This window comes from Mauremys mutica, chromosome 4 (genome assembly GCF_020497125.1).
Source record: "Mauremys mutica isolate MM-2020 ecotype Southern chromosome 4, ASM2049712v1, whole genome shotgun sequence".
In the NCBI taxonomy this organism is placed as follows: Eukaryota; Metazoa; Chordata; order Testudines; family Geoemydidae; genus Mauremys; species Mauremys mutica.
In genome coordinates, this window is record NC_059075.1 from 72150553 (window position 1) to 72166403 (window position 15851).

Below are 15851 nucleotides of genomic sequence, written 5' to 3' on the forward strand. Positions count from 1 at the left end.
CAGGGCATTTGAAGCAAAGCAGAAGTTGAAAGAAATGATATATTAAAACCAATCTATAGGTCAGAGTTAAGGTTCTTGTGATGAACAATGCAACTCTTTGTGCTGGATAAGAATTATATGTTTATTATATAGGAAGTGTAAGACCCTTAATTACTCATGCCTTTCCTTGCTTTAACTGTGTGCGGTTTATACGTAGTTGGTAAATACATTGTTCTCAGAAACTTTACCTGGTTTTTGAAACAAAGTTTTGGTATTCAGAAGTATGTTTATTGAGCGCTGTCAGTGCATTTCATCCAGTACAGAATATAGCGAAAGACATGGGCCTTCTCTAGTATCGAGTTGACAAAGAGAGAATAATCCAAAGACTGTTCACACTGCACAGCCAGGGAATGTGGACACCCTCCCATATTTTCTGCTCTCCTTGGGAACATGATCTCCACACGCATTGGCTCCTTTATTGCCACTTTGCAGGTTATACACTGTCACTTAGGTTAGTTGGGTGTTCTGACACCTTCCTCCGTTCAGCAAACACCGTGCTGTGAGCTGCATCAGTTAATGTGTTTGAGGGTGCTGACTCCTTCAGAGATGACACAGCGATGTGGGAGCCCCAGACTTAGTTTTCACCTTGCACTATATGCTTTATTCCCTGGATGGTGTAGTTACTCAAAGACAGAGAGGACTGTTACAGCAGTTTAAATAAAATAAATTGCAATACATAATAACCTACCTACTAACTCTTCTCAGCTGGGGCAGGTGCAGGGGCACAGGCAGGGGAGGATTTGAGCAAGCTTATTTTTATAACAGATTGCTGTAGGGCCAAGTCCATTCTGGTTCCATTAAATGGAGCCTAACTTTTGGCTGCGTAGCATTGCCCAATTTAGCTCCAAACCTCAGATGAACTGCTCCAGGTGTTCTGCACCTCACAACCCTAGGGGAAGGGGCAAGGACTCCCTGAGAATCAGGAGAGTGAAACCCTGTGGAGACAACTGGCCTGTGGGGCAGACCAAGGCAAAGTATGAAACGCCAAACTCTGCTCCCACCATTTAGGCCTCCAGGGCAGTGGATACCAAACTGCTACAGTTCCATAACAGTCTGATTTTCCAGTAATAATTCATAAGGGAGGGGAGTTATTTCTTGGGGCAGAATTCAAGTGATGTTGACGCCACTGCTGCTATATTAATGCCTGCACTCTCACTACCGGTAAGTGAGGTTTAGTGAAGATAACTCTCACCCTTGCTTTCCCCCCACCCCCAACACTCCATCCTATCTAACACAGCAGCTAGGACACTGTATGTTTGTGGACCACAAGATCTGTGGCCAGGGAATTTATATGCTGTGTTCTTCTCCCTAGATGATGTAATTATAGAGAGGGTGGTCCCAGGGAGACAGACTCTAGAGAGAGGCCTTCGAGAGGATAAACTAATACAACAGATGAGCCATACATCTATATTACCAACTATAACTTGAGTACTACAATGGTGTAGTACTTGTTAACTGAAACTTTGTGTCCTTTTACTTTGGCATCTCTTGGACACTCCTCTGAGGAGAAAACACAGATGGTGTGAAGAGGATAACAGCTAGGTCTTTTCTAATTTTAGGAACTTCTCCCACTGTTCTAGCACAGGTGCAGCTCTGCCAGGAGTAATTATAGTAGAAGCACTAGTGTAGACCAGCTTCTAATCACCAGATTGTCTACACCAGGTCTGAGCAGTTACACAACAAAACACCCATTGTTGCTAGCACCTGTCCAACTGCAGATCAACAGTAGGAGAACAGGGTGAGATCAACAGTAGGAGAATTTCCTACCACTCTTTGAGTAGAGGAAGATTGAGTGGAGAGGTCTTCCGGGAGCATTCTTCCACTGGTTTGTCTGATTTGCCAGCAGAGGGCAGCATAACTCTAAAGCTGGAAGTGGCCCCTAGATGAGAGATTCCTCAGCTAATTAGGAGATAGGAGAATGGTGTTGTTTTGGCTGGGATGGGATTGGGGGTCCTGGTAATGGTGTGGATGTACCTGCACCTAGATGCAGATGCAGAATGGGTGAGATCCATCTTCAGAGGCAATGCCCATCACTTTTCAGCATCTGGAATGAGGTGCTGTTCCCCCACATCCCCATCAGTCTACGGGGAGCCAGGAGGAGGATTAGTTCTCAGAGGATTCTGTCTCATCGGTGGAGCCATCGCTCTCTATATTCACTTTCTGGCGGTGGTGGAGAGGTTTCCAGGGGGAGCTGATTCTTGGGGAGATGCGAGTAGGTAGGTTGGCAATGTCCCCACTGGAGCCGGCTGGAGTGGAGATGGAGAGCCCTGAAACCTGAGATAGTCTGAAAGAGAAATGACAAAACCCCAGGTGGCCTAGACTGTCATATTCACCCCTTACCCAGCAGCTGGTCTGGAGCAAGCCCAGGATAGGATCACAGATCCAGAGCTGATCTCACAGAACTAGTCCTCTAACATGGAAAGAGATGCTTACAGCAGACCAGGGAACACTCTGCAGTGGCACCTGGCAGATGGACCCTGTCTGGGTTTTGATTTTGTGACTCCTTCCTTGTGTTTCAATAGGTCAACCTCTTGCTCTAGGTGTCCCTAAATCTCTGTCAGAAGCTGGGACTGGATGGCAGGGCATGGATTATTCAATAATTGCTCTGTTCTATTCATTTCCTCTGAAGCATCTGGCACTGGCCACTATCAGAAGACAGGATACTGGGCTAGATGGACCACTGGTCTGACCCAGTATGGCCATTCTTAGGTGCCTTTCCCCAAGTCACAGCCTATACTACCCCAACTGTTCTTCTATTTTCACCACTACGTAAGACTTGATCCTCCACAATAAAAGGTCCTTTGCTTGGGGTTCTCCACTGCCTCTGTGTCTCCTTGCAGACAGGTCTCTTCTCTGCATGTGAAGACCATCCCAACAACTTAGTCTGCTACACCTAGGAACACTCCACAAAAGGGCCTTTGCTGCCTAGGCTGAAGGACTGCTCCATTGTCATACGGCTGGGTGAGAGGAAAGGAGACAGCTCCCAAACCCAGGCTCCCATCATGCTGCCTTATATCTGCCACCTTCCTTCCCACTCTGGACAATTGCACTTACAGTTTCTCCAATTCCTGATCCATGGGAGGGTCGAGAAGCAGGTCTCCTTTATCTGGCAGAGCCCCTGGAAAACAGCAGCAACAAAACACTCAATGCAGAGTGTGGCCATGTGGGAACAGGCTCCATGCACAACAGAGTTCAAGGACTCTATGGCACAGAGCTCTTCAGTATCAGATCTACAGAAGAGAGGAGGCCTTCTTTCCCACCTGGTCCATAGTTGTAAACTGTTCAGCCCAGCTCAGACTGAATGTAAGGTGTTGTCTGCCTAAGGCATGGAAGTTTTTGTGACCTGTGCATGGTACACTCCACTGATGCGGCACAGCAGCCTTTTTCACAGTACAGCCATGTGTCAAATGTGTTTGCACAGTCACACTCACCAGGCTGCCTGACTGTGCTGGCAAATCCAGGTAGCTACCCCAAAGTGCTGCAGCAGGGGACAGAATACCCAGAGGACATGCATAGAGAGCAGTACTAGCAGTACATGAGGCAGTGCACTCTGGGATGTCCTACCACACAGAGAGCTGGAGAAAAGAGGACCAGCCAAACAAGTTACACAGGCATGATTGGGGGTCTCAGTCACTCTGTAAAATAACAGTACAAGAGCCTGGTCCACTGACAAATGCAGCACACGGTTAGCAGCTATGGTCACTATCAGAGCATTGACCTTGTTCTGTGGGCACAAACCAGCTTTAGAGCAAAGTATGCCATTGACTGGTTACACACTCAATTAGCAGTTACAGCATACAGACAGGTCTGAATCTGAGACGCTGAGATTTGTGGCTAGGAGAGCAGATTTGTTGGTGCTTGTGGCAGCTTTTAGCTCAGGCCTGGGGCTAAACCATTCCGCACCCCAGACAGCACCTCTAGCATATTCCCAGGGATAGGAAGGCTGTCAGGCCCAACCCTGGTTTTCTATGAGGTCTGAGAAACTGCAGATAAGTGGATGAGCCACACTCTGTCAGCAACTGCTACCAGGGTGAGAGAAGGATGGGCCCAGTAGGATGGGTCAGAGATCATCTCCCCCATTTCTCACTGTAAGACCAGGATATAGACTAGAGCATGTTAACTGGGGCTGGTATATCCCTATTCAGGATGAGGGATGTGCAGTGTGGTCAGGTGACTGTGCCTGTTGATGCTTCAGGGTTCACACTGAGTTACACTGGGAAGGAGGGCAGGAGCCTGTTAGGAAGTCCTCTCTTCTAAATCTGTGGCTAACTCCCCTCTGTACACAGATCCAGGAAGGATGTGGGCCAGGCCAACACAAAGAGGATAGGAACTGCCTTGCCCTGGCCAGGACACTGCCACAGCAAAACCCCAGGTATAAACAAGGCTTCAGAACAATTGCAGAGCTGGACCAATGGCTCAATGGGGAGTGCTCTGCTGTGCACGAAACCTAGAGAAGCCACAGTCAGTGTCTTTGGGGTAAATGCTTTATACTACGATGTGGGAGATCTGGATTTGGTTAATGGCCTTGGTTTCTTGTTTCCCAGGGAGGTAGGGCCTGGGGATTCATGCACTCCTATACAGGAGCCCTGAGAGAGGCATTCAGCTACTGCAGTGATAGGCACCAAATAAGAACCCACACCAACAGACACCTGACTCTCAACTTATTCCAGTTTTGGGCCCCCCGCAACCACCAGAGCAGCCAGATGCTCTAGTGCGCCTGTCACCATGACCGAGAAGCCCAGGAGTGCTCCAACCTGCTGCTTGCCATGGGCTTAATTAGAAGAATAAGTCAGATAAAGCCTGGGCTTGTTTCTGCATTTGCAGAATGTGTAGTGAGGTCTCTGGGGCACTTGAATTACTTGGAAGCGTTGGTAAATAACACTCAAAGGGGTTCATGAATCAATATTGACACTGGAGTTAGGCTGCAGATTCCAATCTGCCTGACAAACTCATCAGTGGTGCCCCAGCCAGAATAAACCACTCTAATCCCCATCCCTATTCTAACCGGGCATCCTGCGAGGCCCCAGTAAGACTAAAGAACACAGGGCCCTGATTGAAAGCTCCTTTGCCTCTGAAGCTCTTACCTGGAACTGCCCTTGCTGCAGGGCATTGGGGAGCCTGTGATCCCCTGCAGCCCAAAGACTATTCAAATCATCATGCAAGAAAGCTTAAAAGAGAGTAGGAGAAGAATCCTTCTTCCTTGCCAAGATGCTGCACCTGTTAGACTTGCGGCTGCTACCCCTCCCATGAGAGGCCTCAGCAGGAGGCTGGCAGGGGGCCAAGGGCCAGGGCTGTGTTAATGGAAAGGAAAACCCACAGACTTTGAACATGGTACAATGGAAGCTGTGGGCAGGGATTTCTCAGCCCATCTGTTTTCTTTCCACCTTGCTGGAAGTGGATTTCATAGAGCTAAGGGAAAAAAAGCCTTGCTTGGTGCAATCCAGGCATCACCTTCTCCAGTGAATACACTGCTTTCTAATTCTGTTTGCAGAGGAGATTGCTGGGTTGTATTCATGTCCCTTTGATATATAATCTCTGTGTTGCTGGGTAAACAGCCCTGCCTGAGAGGAGTATTCACAGCTCAAATAGTCTATAGAGGGCGGAGGCTCAATCAGGGAGAGGACAATTCTGCTCTCTGCCAAGACACACACCTGTGAGAAGGAGCAGGCATTTCAGGCAAGGGAAGCTACTTTCCCCTGAGGCTTGTCTCTGAAGTATGAGGACTACTGGAGACTCAGCCCTAGAACTAGAGGGAGAAACTGTCCAATAGGATGGAAGTCCCGTTGATTGGGTCTCACCATGTGAAGGCTAAGAGGTGAGAGCCCCAGGCATCCAGATATTCCTCCTAGGCCCTGAGACAGCCCTGGGATTACAGATTCAGCCCTGCTAAATTCAACCAACAAGTGAGCTCTCTGTTCCCTTTTGCAGGAAGGGAAGGGGAAGCACAAACAAGGCACAGAGGGTCTGCATGGAATAAAGGGTTTGAAATCTATACAAATGAGGCATAGGCAAGGAGCAGTCCAGTTCTCCTGCTCTTGGATAACACTGACCTCTGCAACAGAGAAATGGGTCTCAGTTGGGAGAGCCAATGTGCTCTTCACCACCCAGGGCTGACATTTTACAGCCAACCCCCTTCTTCCCCGGGGTTCTAACCCAGTTTGGTGCAGAATTCTCCAGCAGCTTCACATCTGTTCACAATGGGAGGATATGACAACCTTAAATATGACCCTGAATTAGCCAACCAGTTCAGTTTCCCTTGTGCCTTTTTCTGATATTAAATTCAATGTATTTTACACTGGCCCCAGATTTCAATATGGCACAGGTTTTTGTACTGACAACTGCCTTGGAGGGGTTATTTGGGAAAGCTGCAGGCTTAGGCAGTTGGGGTGGGAGACAGTTGTGAAGGTCTGGGAGATAGTTCGGTCTTTGGCCCCAAGGAGGTATTGGGGATGAGGATGCATTTTTTTCTTCCTTTTCACTTGTAGCCAAGGACAAAGATCATTTAAAATTTGGGGGAAAGGGGACCTGAACTCAGTTCCCCACCCTAGCAACTTCTGAGAGCAATGAGCTGTCTTACCTGCCCCTTAACGCAATATCCGTGCCTTCCAACATTAATGGATAAACACATTAAATAAGATGGATATTTCTGTTAAAATGATCAGCAAGTAAATAGTTAACAATATTGCTATTATAGGTGTCAATGTCAACATCTCAAATCTCAATACCTCCCTAGACCTATTGTTTCAGGCACTCTGCAGACTCAGACAGATGTTGCTGCATCGGACTATGTTTTCATTTGTTTCATAAGGTTTCATTTGTGACCACAAGGGAGGGAGACCTTTATTTTCAAAGACAATTTAAAATCTGCTGCATGATTCTACAGCAAATTCCACAAAAAATGCAGAACCAGGAAAAACCTAGGGCCATATTCATAGGGCTCTGTTCCTCCCCTTACCTAGGGCTCTGTTGATCCCATGATGCTTTGCAAGAGCCATAAGGAATCCATAGAAGGTCAGTCTCTGTACACTGCTCAGCACTTCTTTGACAAGGGCAGATGGGGGACAGCTAGATGGAGAAGAAGGAAGAGGAAAATAAAACCTGGCATGAGTCATAGAACATCATCATCCTTCTAATTCCCTGATGTCTGACCACCCTGAAGCAGCCCTAGCTGTGCTCCCTGACTGTGTCCTCCTGGAATGGATGGGGGAAGTAAACCTGCTTCCACCTGCTGCCTTTTGCTAAGCAAGACTTTCAAGCTAGGGTAGATCCCCCAAATCAGCCATAATTTCCTCCAGTCCAAGGAGAGGAGAAAGCCTTCTGGCAGGGCACTCCATCTACCTGGACATGTAGGAACCTGAGCAGATGAGGCTACAGAAATCTGTATCTGTAAAGCCTGGTGTTCTTCTATGCTGTGCTGAAGGAAGTATAGTCTTGTAGACTGGGCACCAGACTGTGACTCTGGTGATATGGGTCTACTGCTTCCTCTAATATACTCCCTTGGACAAGTCACTTGTTTGTTCTGTGTCTGAACTCCTCATCAGTACAATGGGTTAATTATAGTCCCAAGCTCCTGGGGCTGTTGTGAGAATAACTTCATTAATGTGCCTGGGTGTTCAGATACCAAGACAACGGGTACCACTCAAATACTTTCCATAAATTAAAGCATTCTTCTAACAGCACCTTTGTGAGACGTGGCCCCTCCCTGCAGTGCTAGTTTGCTGCTGGAGCAGTACGCTTGAAAGCCTTTTGCTTCCCCACAAGCTGCCTGCTGTTATACTTACGACCCTACCAAATTCACGGTCCATTTTGGTCAATTTCACAGTCATAGGATTTTAAAAATCATAAATTTCATGATTTCAGCTATTTAAATCTGAAGTTTCACAGTGTTGTAATGGTAGGGGTCTTGACCCAAAAAGGAGTTGTGAGGGGGTCAAAAGGTTATTGTAGAGGAGGTTGTAATACCACTACCCTTACTTCTGCGCTGCTGCTGGCGGTGGTGCTGCCTTCAGAGCTGGGCAGCTGGAGAGCGGCGGCTGTTGGCTGGGAGCCCAGCTCTGAAGGCAGAGCTGCCGCCAGCAGCTGCACAGAAGTAAAGATGGTATGGTATGGTATTGCCACCCTTATGTCTGTGCTGCTGCTGGCAGGACACTGCCTTCAGAGTTGGGCGCCCGGCTAACAGCTGCCACTCTCCAGCTGCCCAGCTCCGAAGGCAGCACAGAAGTAAGGGTGTCAATACTGCAATCCCCTTAAAATAACCTTGTGACCCACCCCCCGCAACTTCCTTTTGGGTCAGGACCCCCCAATTTGAGAAATGCTGGTTTCCCCTGTGAAGTCTGTATAGTACAGGGTAAAAGTGCACAAAAGACCAGATTTCATGAGGGGAGACCAAATTTCATGGTCCATGACGCATTTTTCATGGCAGTGAATTTGGTAGGGCTCTAGTTATACTGTACACTGCATCTTATTGACTAGCTACTGCATCTATACAAACCTCTGCAAACTACTCTGATGCTAAGAGGCCTTTCCTACCACTTCTACCTCCAGGAAGTCAACAGTGTTTTGCTCATTCCCTATTGTGAACACACTTTGCTCACTGAGCCTCTTCCATAGGCAAGGAGGTCAGGGCAGAAGAACAATCTCCAAAGGAAAGCATAGCCCCAATGGGAACCATTTACCTCGATGATCAGCTAACCCCCTCAATGCTTATGTCTGTGAAATAATTTCTCTTTCTTTGTTAGGCCTGTTACACAGAGTTCTCTCCCTTCACACCCACTGAAGGAGACTTAGAGGGGTCCACAGCTGATGCAAAACCCTATAGTTCCTCAGAGCTCCACCATTCCTAAGACAATCTTCCAGGTACTGGCTGTGAGTCTGCCCTCACTCCTTACCTGTATTTTGACCTATCACACAGGGACTCTAGGCAGTGGTAGAACAGAGATGCCTCCACCCCATCAAGTGGGCTGCATTCACTCGGAGCCAGGCGTGAACGGTGCTGCCCAGAGGATGATGTTGGCACAATCACAGTGTTCGGATTCTTACCAGTCAACAGATCTTGATAAATGGCAGCAACACTATCTAGGAACTCTGCAAAGCAGGAGGATGGCTTAGCACTCAGGACTATGATAGGATTGACAGTTAGAACAGTCACTTGATCTACCAGATTCTGGCCAGAGCTGGGACTAAACTGTCATCTGCAGCTGTATGTAAGACCAGTATGACCTGAACAAATGTACAGCACTGAGGCATCCTGCCTGTTTACATCACATACCATACAGGCCCATGTGCTGCACAAAGGCATCTTCCATATAAACTGCAAGTGTGAAGAGCTGCAAGGGGAGGTACCCAAAGTTACTGCAGGTAGCCACCCACTCTAATGTAGTTCATCTAAGGGGGAAAGGAAGCTACATGTGGGTAAAAAAGTAGGGTGTGGGGGCTAATGTCAATGCCACCCTGCCAAATTAGTTTCTAAACCACAAAAATCTCCACTCCCCTTCCATTTCCACTGAATGAAACATCACCCAAGTTAGGAACTGAATGTTAGGAATTGCAGTAGGAGCCGAGGGAGCGGGTTAGGCAGGCTCCAGTCTGCATCCCAGCTTGCCTCAGCACAGCTCCAAAGTAAATACAACATGGGATCTAAAAGAAAGGCCAGGATGGGCCAGAGCTAGAGCTGGCAGAAAGTGCTTTCCTCAGGCTCCCAGTTCTGCCCACTGTTTACTGCAAGAATCTAATTTTAAACAAGTTTGTTTATGGATGTGGTCAACAGTTTACAAATCTAGATTCCACTTGGAGTGGTTTGCATGTGTGTGGGTTGGTGGGAGAGTGTGTGCGACTGTGTGTGTGCACGGTGTGCATGTGCTAACAAAAATGGGGTGGTGTGTTTTGGGTGTGTGTATGAAATGCATGTGTGAATGAGACTAAGACCATGTGTGTGGGGGGGCAGTGGTGACTTCTGAGGCTGTGTTGAGGCTCTGTAGCTCATTGTGGAAATATCTGCTGTATCAAGGAAAGTTTTTTCAACCACATGCCATTTCTCAGACTTTTCCCATCCTTGACTCCGGACACTCCAAACCTATTTCAGTCCACCCCTCACAAAACTAGTACCCTGAGCTGCTTCACCTTGATGACATGGTCATGGATAATGCTGGGCTTCACAGAGGGAATTCACAGCAGGAAAGACCTCATCATTAAGTATGCAGAGAAATAGTCTTGAGAAAGGCAGATGTTTGTACTATGGACGGGCTGAATCTAAATGCACAGCTTGGAATATAGGAATTGCCATACTGCATTAGACTAGCAGGCTATCTAGTTCAGTATCCTGTCTCCAGCAGGGGCCAGTACCAGCTACTTCAGAAAAAGAAACCCTGCAGTAGACAGTTATACGAAAATCTGCTCCCTAAGACCGAATAGTTAGAGGTTGACATATGGCCCAAGGCTTAACGGTTTATATCCCTCATAAGGATCTTTTAAATATATACATATTTACCATTATAACTCTCCATATTAATGTATAATTTCCTTTTGAATCATGCCAAGCTCCTGACTTCAGTGATATTCTGTGTCAATGAGTTTCCTGGGCTGCGTGTGTGTTTTGTGTGAAAAGTATTTCCTTTTATTAGTTTTGAAAGAGTGCAAGAGACACTTGGGGGCTGAGAAGCTGCAACAGAAAGAGACAAGCTAGGGCAGATGGTGGAGGCACCAGCCTCCGGCAGACTGGACTCACCTGAGTAGTAAAATTGTATCTGGAAGGCAAAGAGGAAATCAGAAAAAGACATCAAGCAATCCATGGCGTCATCCATGAGCACAATCCTGGGAGCAAGAGGAGGAGAGAGAGAACTCAGCAAACACAAGGCAACAACACTCTGCAACTTGCTCCTTTTCCTTATAGTAGGTCAGAAAGTTCAGACCTTGGAAGAGGGTGGTCCCTCAAGGGGAGCTTCCCAAACCCAGTGGGAAGAAGCCCATCAAGGGAAGTTGGGAACTCCCAGATCTGTGTGCGTCACCAGGGGTGTCAGATGAGGAAAGCTTGGTAACTCAGACTCAGGGGAAGGCTCTTGTCTATTACTGCTAGTAGCTCAGCCTCAATGATTGTGAACAGGGACTTTGTCTCAGAATGCAGAACAAATACCAAGCAGCAATTGATTCAAATTGCATAACAGTATGATGGACATGGTGGAATACATATTGGCAATCACACAGGTTTACAAAAATTGCAGGCCTGGTTCTGATCTGAAACTAGAGTAAATCAGGAGTAACTGAACTAAGGACAATGAAGTTACACTGGTGTAAAATTGGTGTAAGTCAAAGGAGAATCAGGCCCTGTATGTGTAAAGGAGTGCTCCAAATTAGGCCATTTTCCATTTCATGGTGAAGATGACAACGATGAGAGACTCCCACTCCCAGGTCAAGCAAATCCCATTTCTATAAAAAGGGAAATAGCATGATGTGCACCTGGCACAAGGAGCCTCCTTACTGCACTGTGTCTGAAAACTTCCTACCCTCCCTCCCTTATGCATGAGGTTGTTTCTCCCTGAATGTCATCATGACAGGTCTCTTGGAGACTGACCACCTCTTTGGGACAATATCTTCTTTCTTTCTGCAAAGCACCAGGCACAGATATGGAGCTATATACACCACATGTTGCACCATACATCATAAATACAGGCAATATCAACCAAGGCCATGGAGGCTGTAAGGATGGGGCCGAAGTGGCAGCAAAGTCAACTCCTTTTAGGGATACCTCTGTTCTGGGGGAACCTCTGGATTCCAGAGCCATGCAAGAACAAAGGCCAGCAGGGGCTCAGAGGTGAAACCCCAGGAACAATACTCTTACCACTGCTGCTATGCGAGGAGAAAGAGGGCAGACTCTGAAGGTGGGAAGGTAGAGGCGGGGGCCTAACAAAGGGAGAGGAACCAGCAAAGGAAGAGGAGAGAAACCTAAGTTCCAATACCCAGGTAGGCTTGGGAGCCCTCAGTGTGCGCTAAGGGGCTTGGGGAAGAGGCTCTAGGAAGCTGTGTGGGAGGCTGAGTTAAAAGAGCTATAGGACCCATCTGTGCAAGAGGCTTCCCTCCCTGCCACTTGGACCCGCTCAATTCACTGTGGCATAACAAGCATGCAAAGCAGCTTGAATTAATTACCTCAAAGAAGAAACACTGGGGCTAAGAGGGTCCCCAGGAGAAAAGTCACTGTTTAAAACAAAACCCTTTGAAGATGTCAAAGTGCTTCTGATTTATTTATTATGTCCCAGAAACCTCCTCCTGTCTAGAGCAGCAGTAGCTTCAGTTCTTAATTCTCACTAATAAGCATGTTCCCGAGATTGTCAGTGGCCACATCAAGGAGATGGCTTTGAAGCTGGCAGGCAGAGCGTCTTCATCTCCCAGGCACTGCAGCTCAGCCACTGGCATTTCAAACCACTCTTCAAGCACTGGAAACGCTACAGGCCACATCACTTAGAAGTGGGACTCCCTCCCTTCAGATCCTGATCTTCTCGCCAGACAACCTCAACACCCCTACACCAACGCTTTTGCTAATACAATTCTCCTTCCTGCACAAGGTGGGCAATGGTAGGAGTATGCTCTGCACATTTTCTGTGGAGAGGGGATACCACATCACCTCTGTGACATCCAACTCATTTCACTTGTGAAATCTAAAGCTGCAGTGTCAGTGCCTGAGCCCGTGCAGCAGCAAGACTCTCTCCCCGACTTACAGAAGAGCAGCAGGGAGTTGGTATTAGTTTGGGAATTTGCTGAGATGTTTGTAGCTGTTAAATAAGGACACAAAGCCAGGATATAAAATTCTGCTGCCTGAATCTGAAGAGGGAAGTGTCTGACTGGAAGCAGGTGCACTCTGGTGCTGGGTTACTGACTCCAGTTGTCCATGGTGTCTGCAATCCAGAGAGACTGAGAAATGTGTAAATCCAATACAATCACTTTACTGGCCTGCAGCTCTGCTATGTCCCCAAACAACCAGCTGACTGCACAGCTGGGAAGCTAGGAAAGCACCATCAGCAACATGTCTGCACATCTCTCCTAAAGTGCTTGGTGAGAGGAGAATCCCAGCCACAAAGGGTCTGCAACCCAGGCAGCATGCCCTGAATTTGGGGCCAAGTCTGACAGTCTGAAAAAGGGACTCCCGGGAGCTCTGTTGGGGGTTATTTTTGGGGGGATTCTTCATTCTCTCTTTCCTGTTGTCTGAACTGGACTGTAAGCTCCTCAGGGCTTTTTACATGTGTGAGTGGTACTTTGCACACTTTAGAGAACTCAGGTCCAGATCCTCAGATTTTAGGTGCCTAATTCCCACTGATTTCCATGGATATTAGGAGCCTAAATACCTTTGTGGATCTGGCCCTCAGTGAATAATAATAATCACAATAATGAAGATCAAGGGAACAAACTCTTTGGAAAGGGATGAAGAAAAGTGCCTACAACTGAGGGACCTTGTGATGGGTGTACAATGAAGGAACTCTCTGACCTGCTGATTGTGGCTAGGATCTCAGAAGCCCAGTCCAGCCAGTGAGGCCCCAGGAAGGGCTCTAGCCCAGACTGGTGGGAAGGAGGATTCATCTCAGTTTTGACTGTGCACTTATCTTTGCTGCTATTAAAGACTAACAGACACAGTGGGTTGGTCTACACTGTAGAGTAAGCCCAGGGTTTGAACTCAGGCTCAAGCCTAACACCCCCTTTCCATCTACACAAAACTGGGTAAACTCAGGGCTTGGATCCAACATTCCAGGATACTCCAGGGGCAGAGGGTCTCAGCCCAAGTCAAACTGGGACCCAGGGTTCAAGCCCTGTTGCTTTGCAGTGTAAATGTAGCCCCACTGGACTCGTGCCCTGGGAGTCTGCCTAAAGTATACTACAATCAACTTTCTTTGTCCTCTGGACAGTCTTGGAAGGGTGCTAAGAAGTCTAAGATATGTGTGGTTGAACTCAGGCCCACATAATGCAGTGTAGATGTTGGAGCCCCAGATTGGGACCCAGGATTCAACAATTCCTAACCTGGGATTCAAATTAATGTAGATCCTCAAGTCCTAAGTTAACAAACTCAAGGTTTGCTAACTTGAGTTCTGATAACCCTGGGCTTAAATTACAGTGTAGACATACCAAGTTTGCCTAAGGCAGAGGGGGCTTGGGTCTCATGGGGTTAGATTTGCTTTCTGCTGTTAAGACCTTAAAATACATAGAGCATCCTAAAATATCAAAAACCAAAATGGAGAGAGTTTTTTTTTTAAATTAAGCATAGGATCTGATGCCTCTCTTTTGAGAGGGGAAGTGTGGGCTCAGATACAGTCCCTGGCTCATGATCTCAAACAAGAAAATCTCTCTTCTTCACACCTTTCTCCAAGTCAAAGACTCTGCAAACTAGACAACACTTCTGAAGACAAAATCCTTTAACTTGCCAGTGGCTAATGCCCTGCTGAGCACGAGCGCATCCAAGGCATCTGACTAAGGTATATAGCCACTAGTCTGGTTCTTCCTTGGATGTGCCAGAGGCATTTGCACTGTACCTTGAACAGAGGAACTGTGTTCCTTGTGTTTTGATGCCAATAAAACCTGTATTGTTGTTGCCTCTGTTCTTCTGTCCTGACCTCTTTCCCTTCCAATGTTTGTTATCAGTGCATAGCAACAGCTCCTGGAAGAGCAGAGCGTGCAGTGCCGTGAGATCATCTCAGCCATGCAGCTATGAGGTTACCATGAGGATGTTCTCTTACTAACAGTGCCTATGATTTCACAGTCCCCAGCTTTAACAATGAATGCTGTTACTGCCACCACCACTGCTGTATTCACTCCTCTTCTCAAAGCAAAGCAATCACAGAGCTGTCTGGGTGCTCAGACTGAAAGGGGGCAATCTCACAGGTCTGTCTGTGACACCCGCACCCTGCAAGGAATCAATCAAATGGGACAGGAGAAATAACCCACTGAAATTTGTATGCAGTGTAGTTGTAGATGTGTTGGCCCCAGGATATTAGAGAGAAGGTAGGTGAGGTAATATATTTTATTAGACCAACTTCTGTTGGTGAGAGAGACAAGCTTATTTAGCCGTGACACTCTGAATTAGTTTCCCAGACCTGAAGAAGAGCCCCATGTAAGCTCGAAAGCTTTACTTTCTCACCAACAGAAGTTGGTCCAATAAAAGATATTGCCTCACCCACCTTGTCCCACTGAAATTTGTCTTTTTAAACCATAGAAGCTAAAGGGGAGAGTGGGTAGAGCAACATAACTAGAGGGGAATTCAGACAGAGACTAAAAAAAGGGATGCAGATGTGGAGGAAAGAGGAAGTTGGTTTTAGACTTAAAACAAGTTTTATTACACTCACTTAACTAGATTAGCGTGTAACAACAAAATAATAATAATAATGTGTGTGTGTGTAGTTCTCTAGTCAGGAAGGAAGTGAGGTCATCCCCACCTGAGCCTGGGTGCCTCAGCCAGAGATCTCATTTCTCTTGCACACCTGTTCCCAAACCCCAGCCTGTCTGTCTCTAAGACATACACACAACAGTGCAGTTGTGGGAAGCCTGCCCCTTAATTGGGCCTCTAGTTTACAACAGCCTTGCGGATTAAATTCCTTTTTGCAAACATCATAACGTGTAGACACACTGAAATCTCACGTTTATGCCCTGTCCCAAATCCCTGCTCAGCTCAGCTGGAAACTGTGGAATACAGGCCCATGCATAGGACAGTGCTTTTGTACCTCCATGAAAGGCAACAGCAGCAGATATGTCCTTGCTCTACAGTTAGTGCTCCATCATGGTCTAATGCTGGAGGCCAGGGACTTACATTCAGGGGAGCCAGAAAAACCAGGATTCCTCAC

At 47.2% G+C, this 15851-nt stretch overlaps 1 protein-coding gene across 5 annotated transcripts in view; it reads right to left on the reverse strand.

The window, feature by feature from the left end:
- Positions 1-163: 163 nt before the first annotated feature.
- The window catches only part of C4H11orf49 (chromosome 4 C11orf49 homolog), a 151274-nt gene continuing 135586 nt past the window's right edge, over positions 164-15851 (reverse strand). For 3 of the 5 annotated variants that reach the window (XM_045014684.1, XM_045014685.1, XM_045014686.1), the window contains exons 5-9: positions 10763-10848; positions 8928-9123; positions 6995-7104; positions 3094-3157; positions 165-2323 (exon numbers count right to left, since the gene is read on the reverse strand). In XM_045014684.1, the coding sequence (XP_044870619.1) occupies positions 2143-2323; positions 3094-3157; positions 6995-7104; positions 8928-9123; positions 10763-10848 (637 nt within the window). In that variant the 3' untranslated portion in view covers positions 165-2142. Of the gene's footprint in view, positions 2324-3093; positions 3158-6994; positions 7105-8927; positions 9124-10762; positions 10849-15851 lie in introns of all 5 variants that reach the window. The other 2 variants (XM_045014681.1, XM_045014683.1) reach the window with 1 other exon arrangement.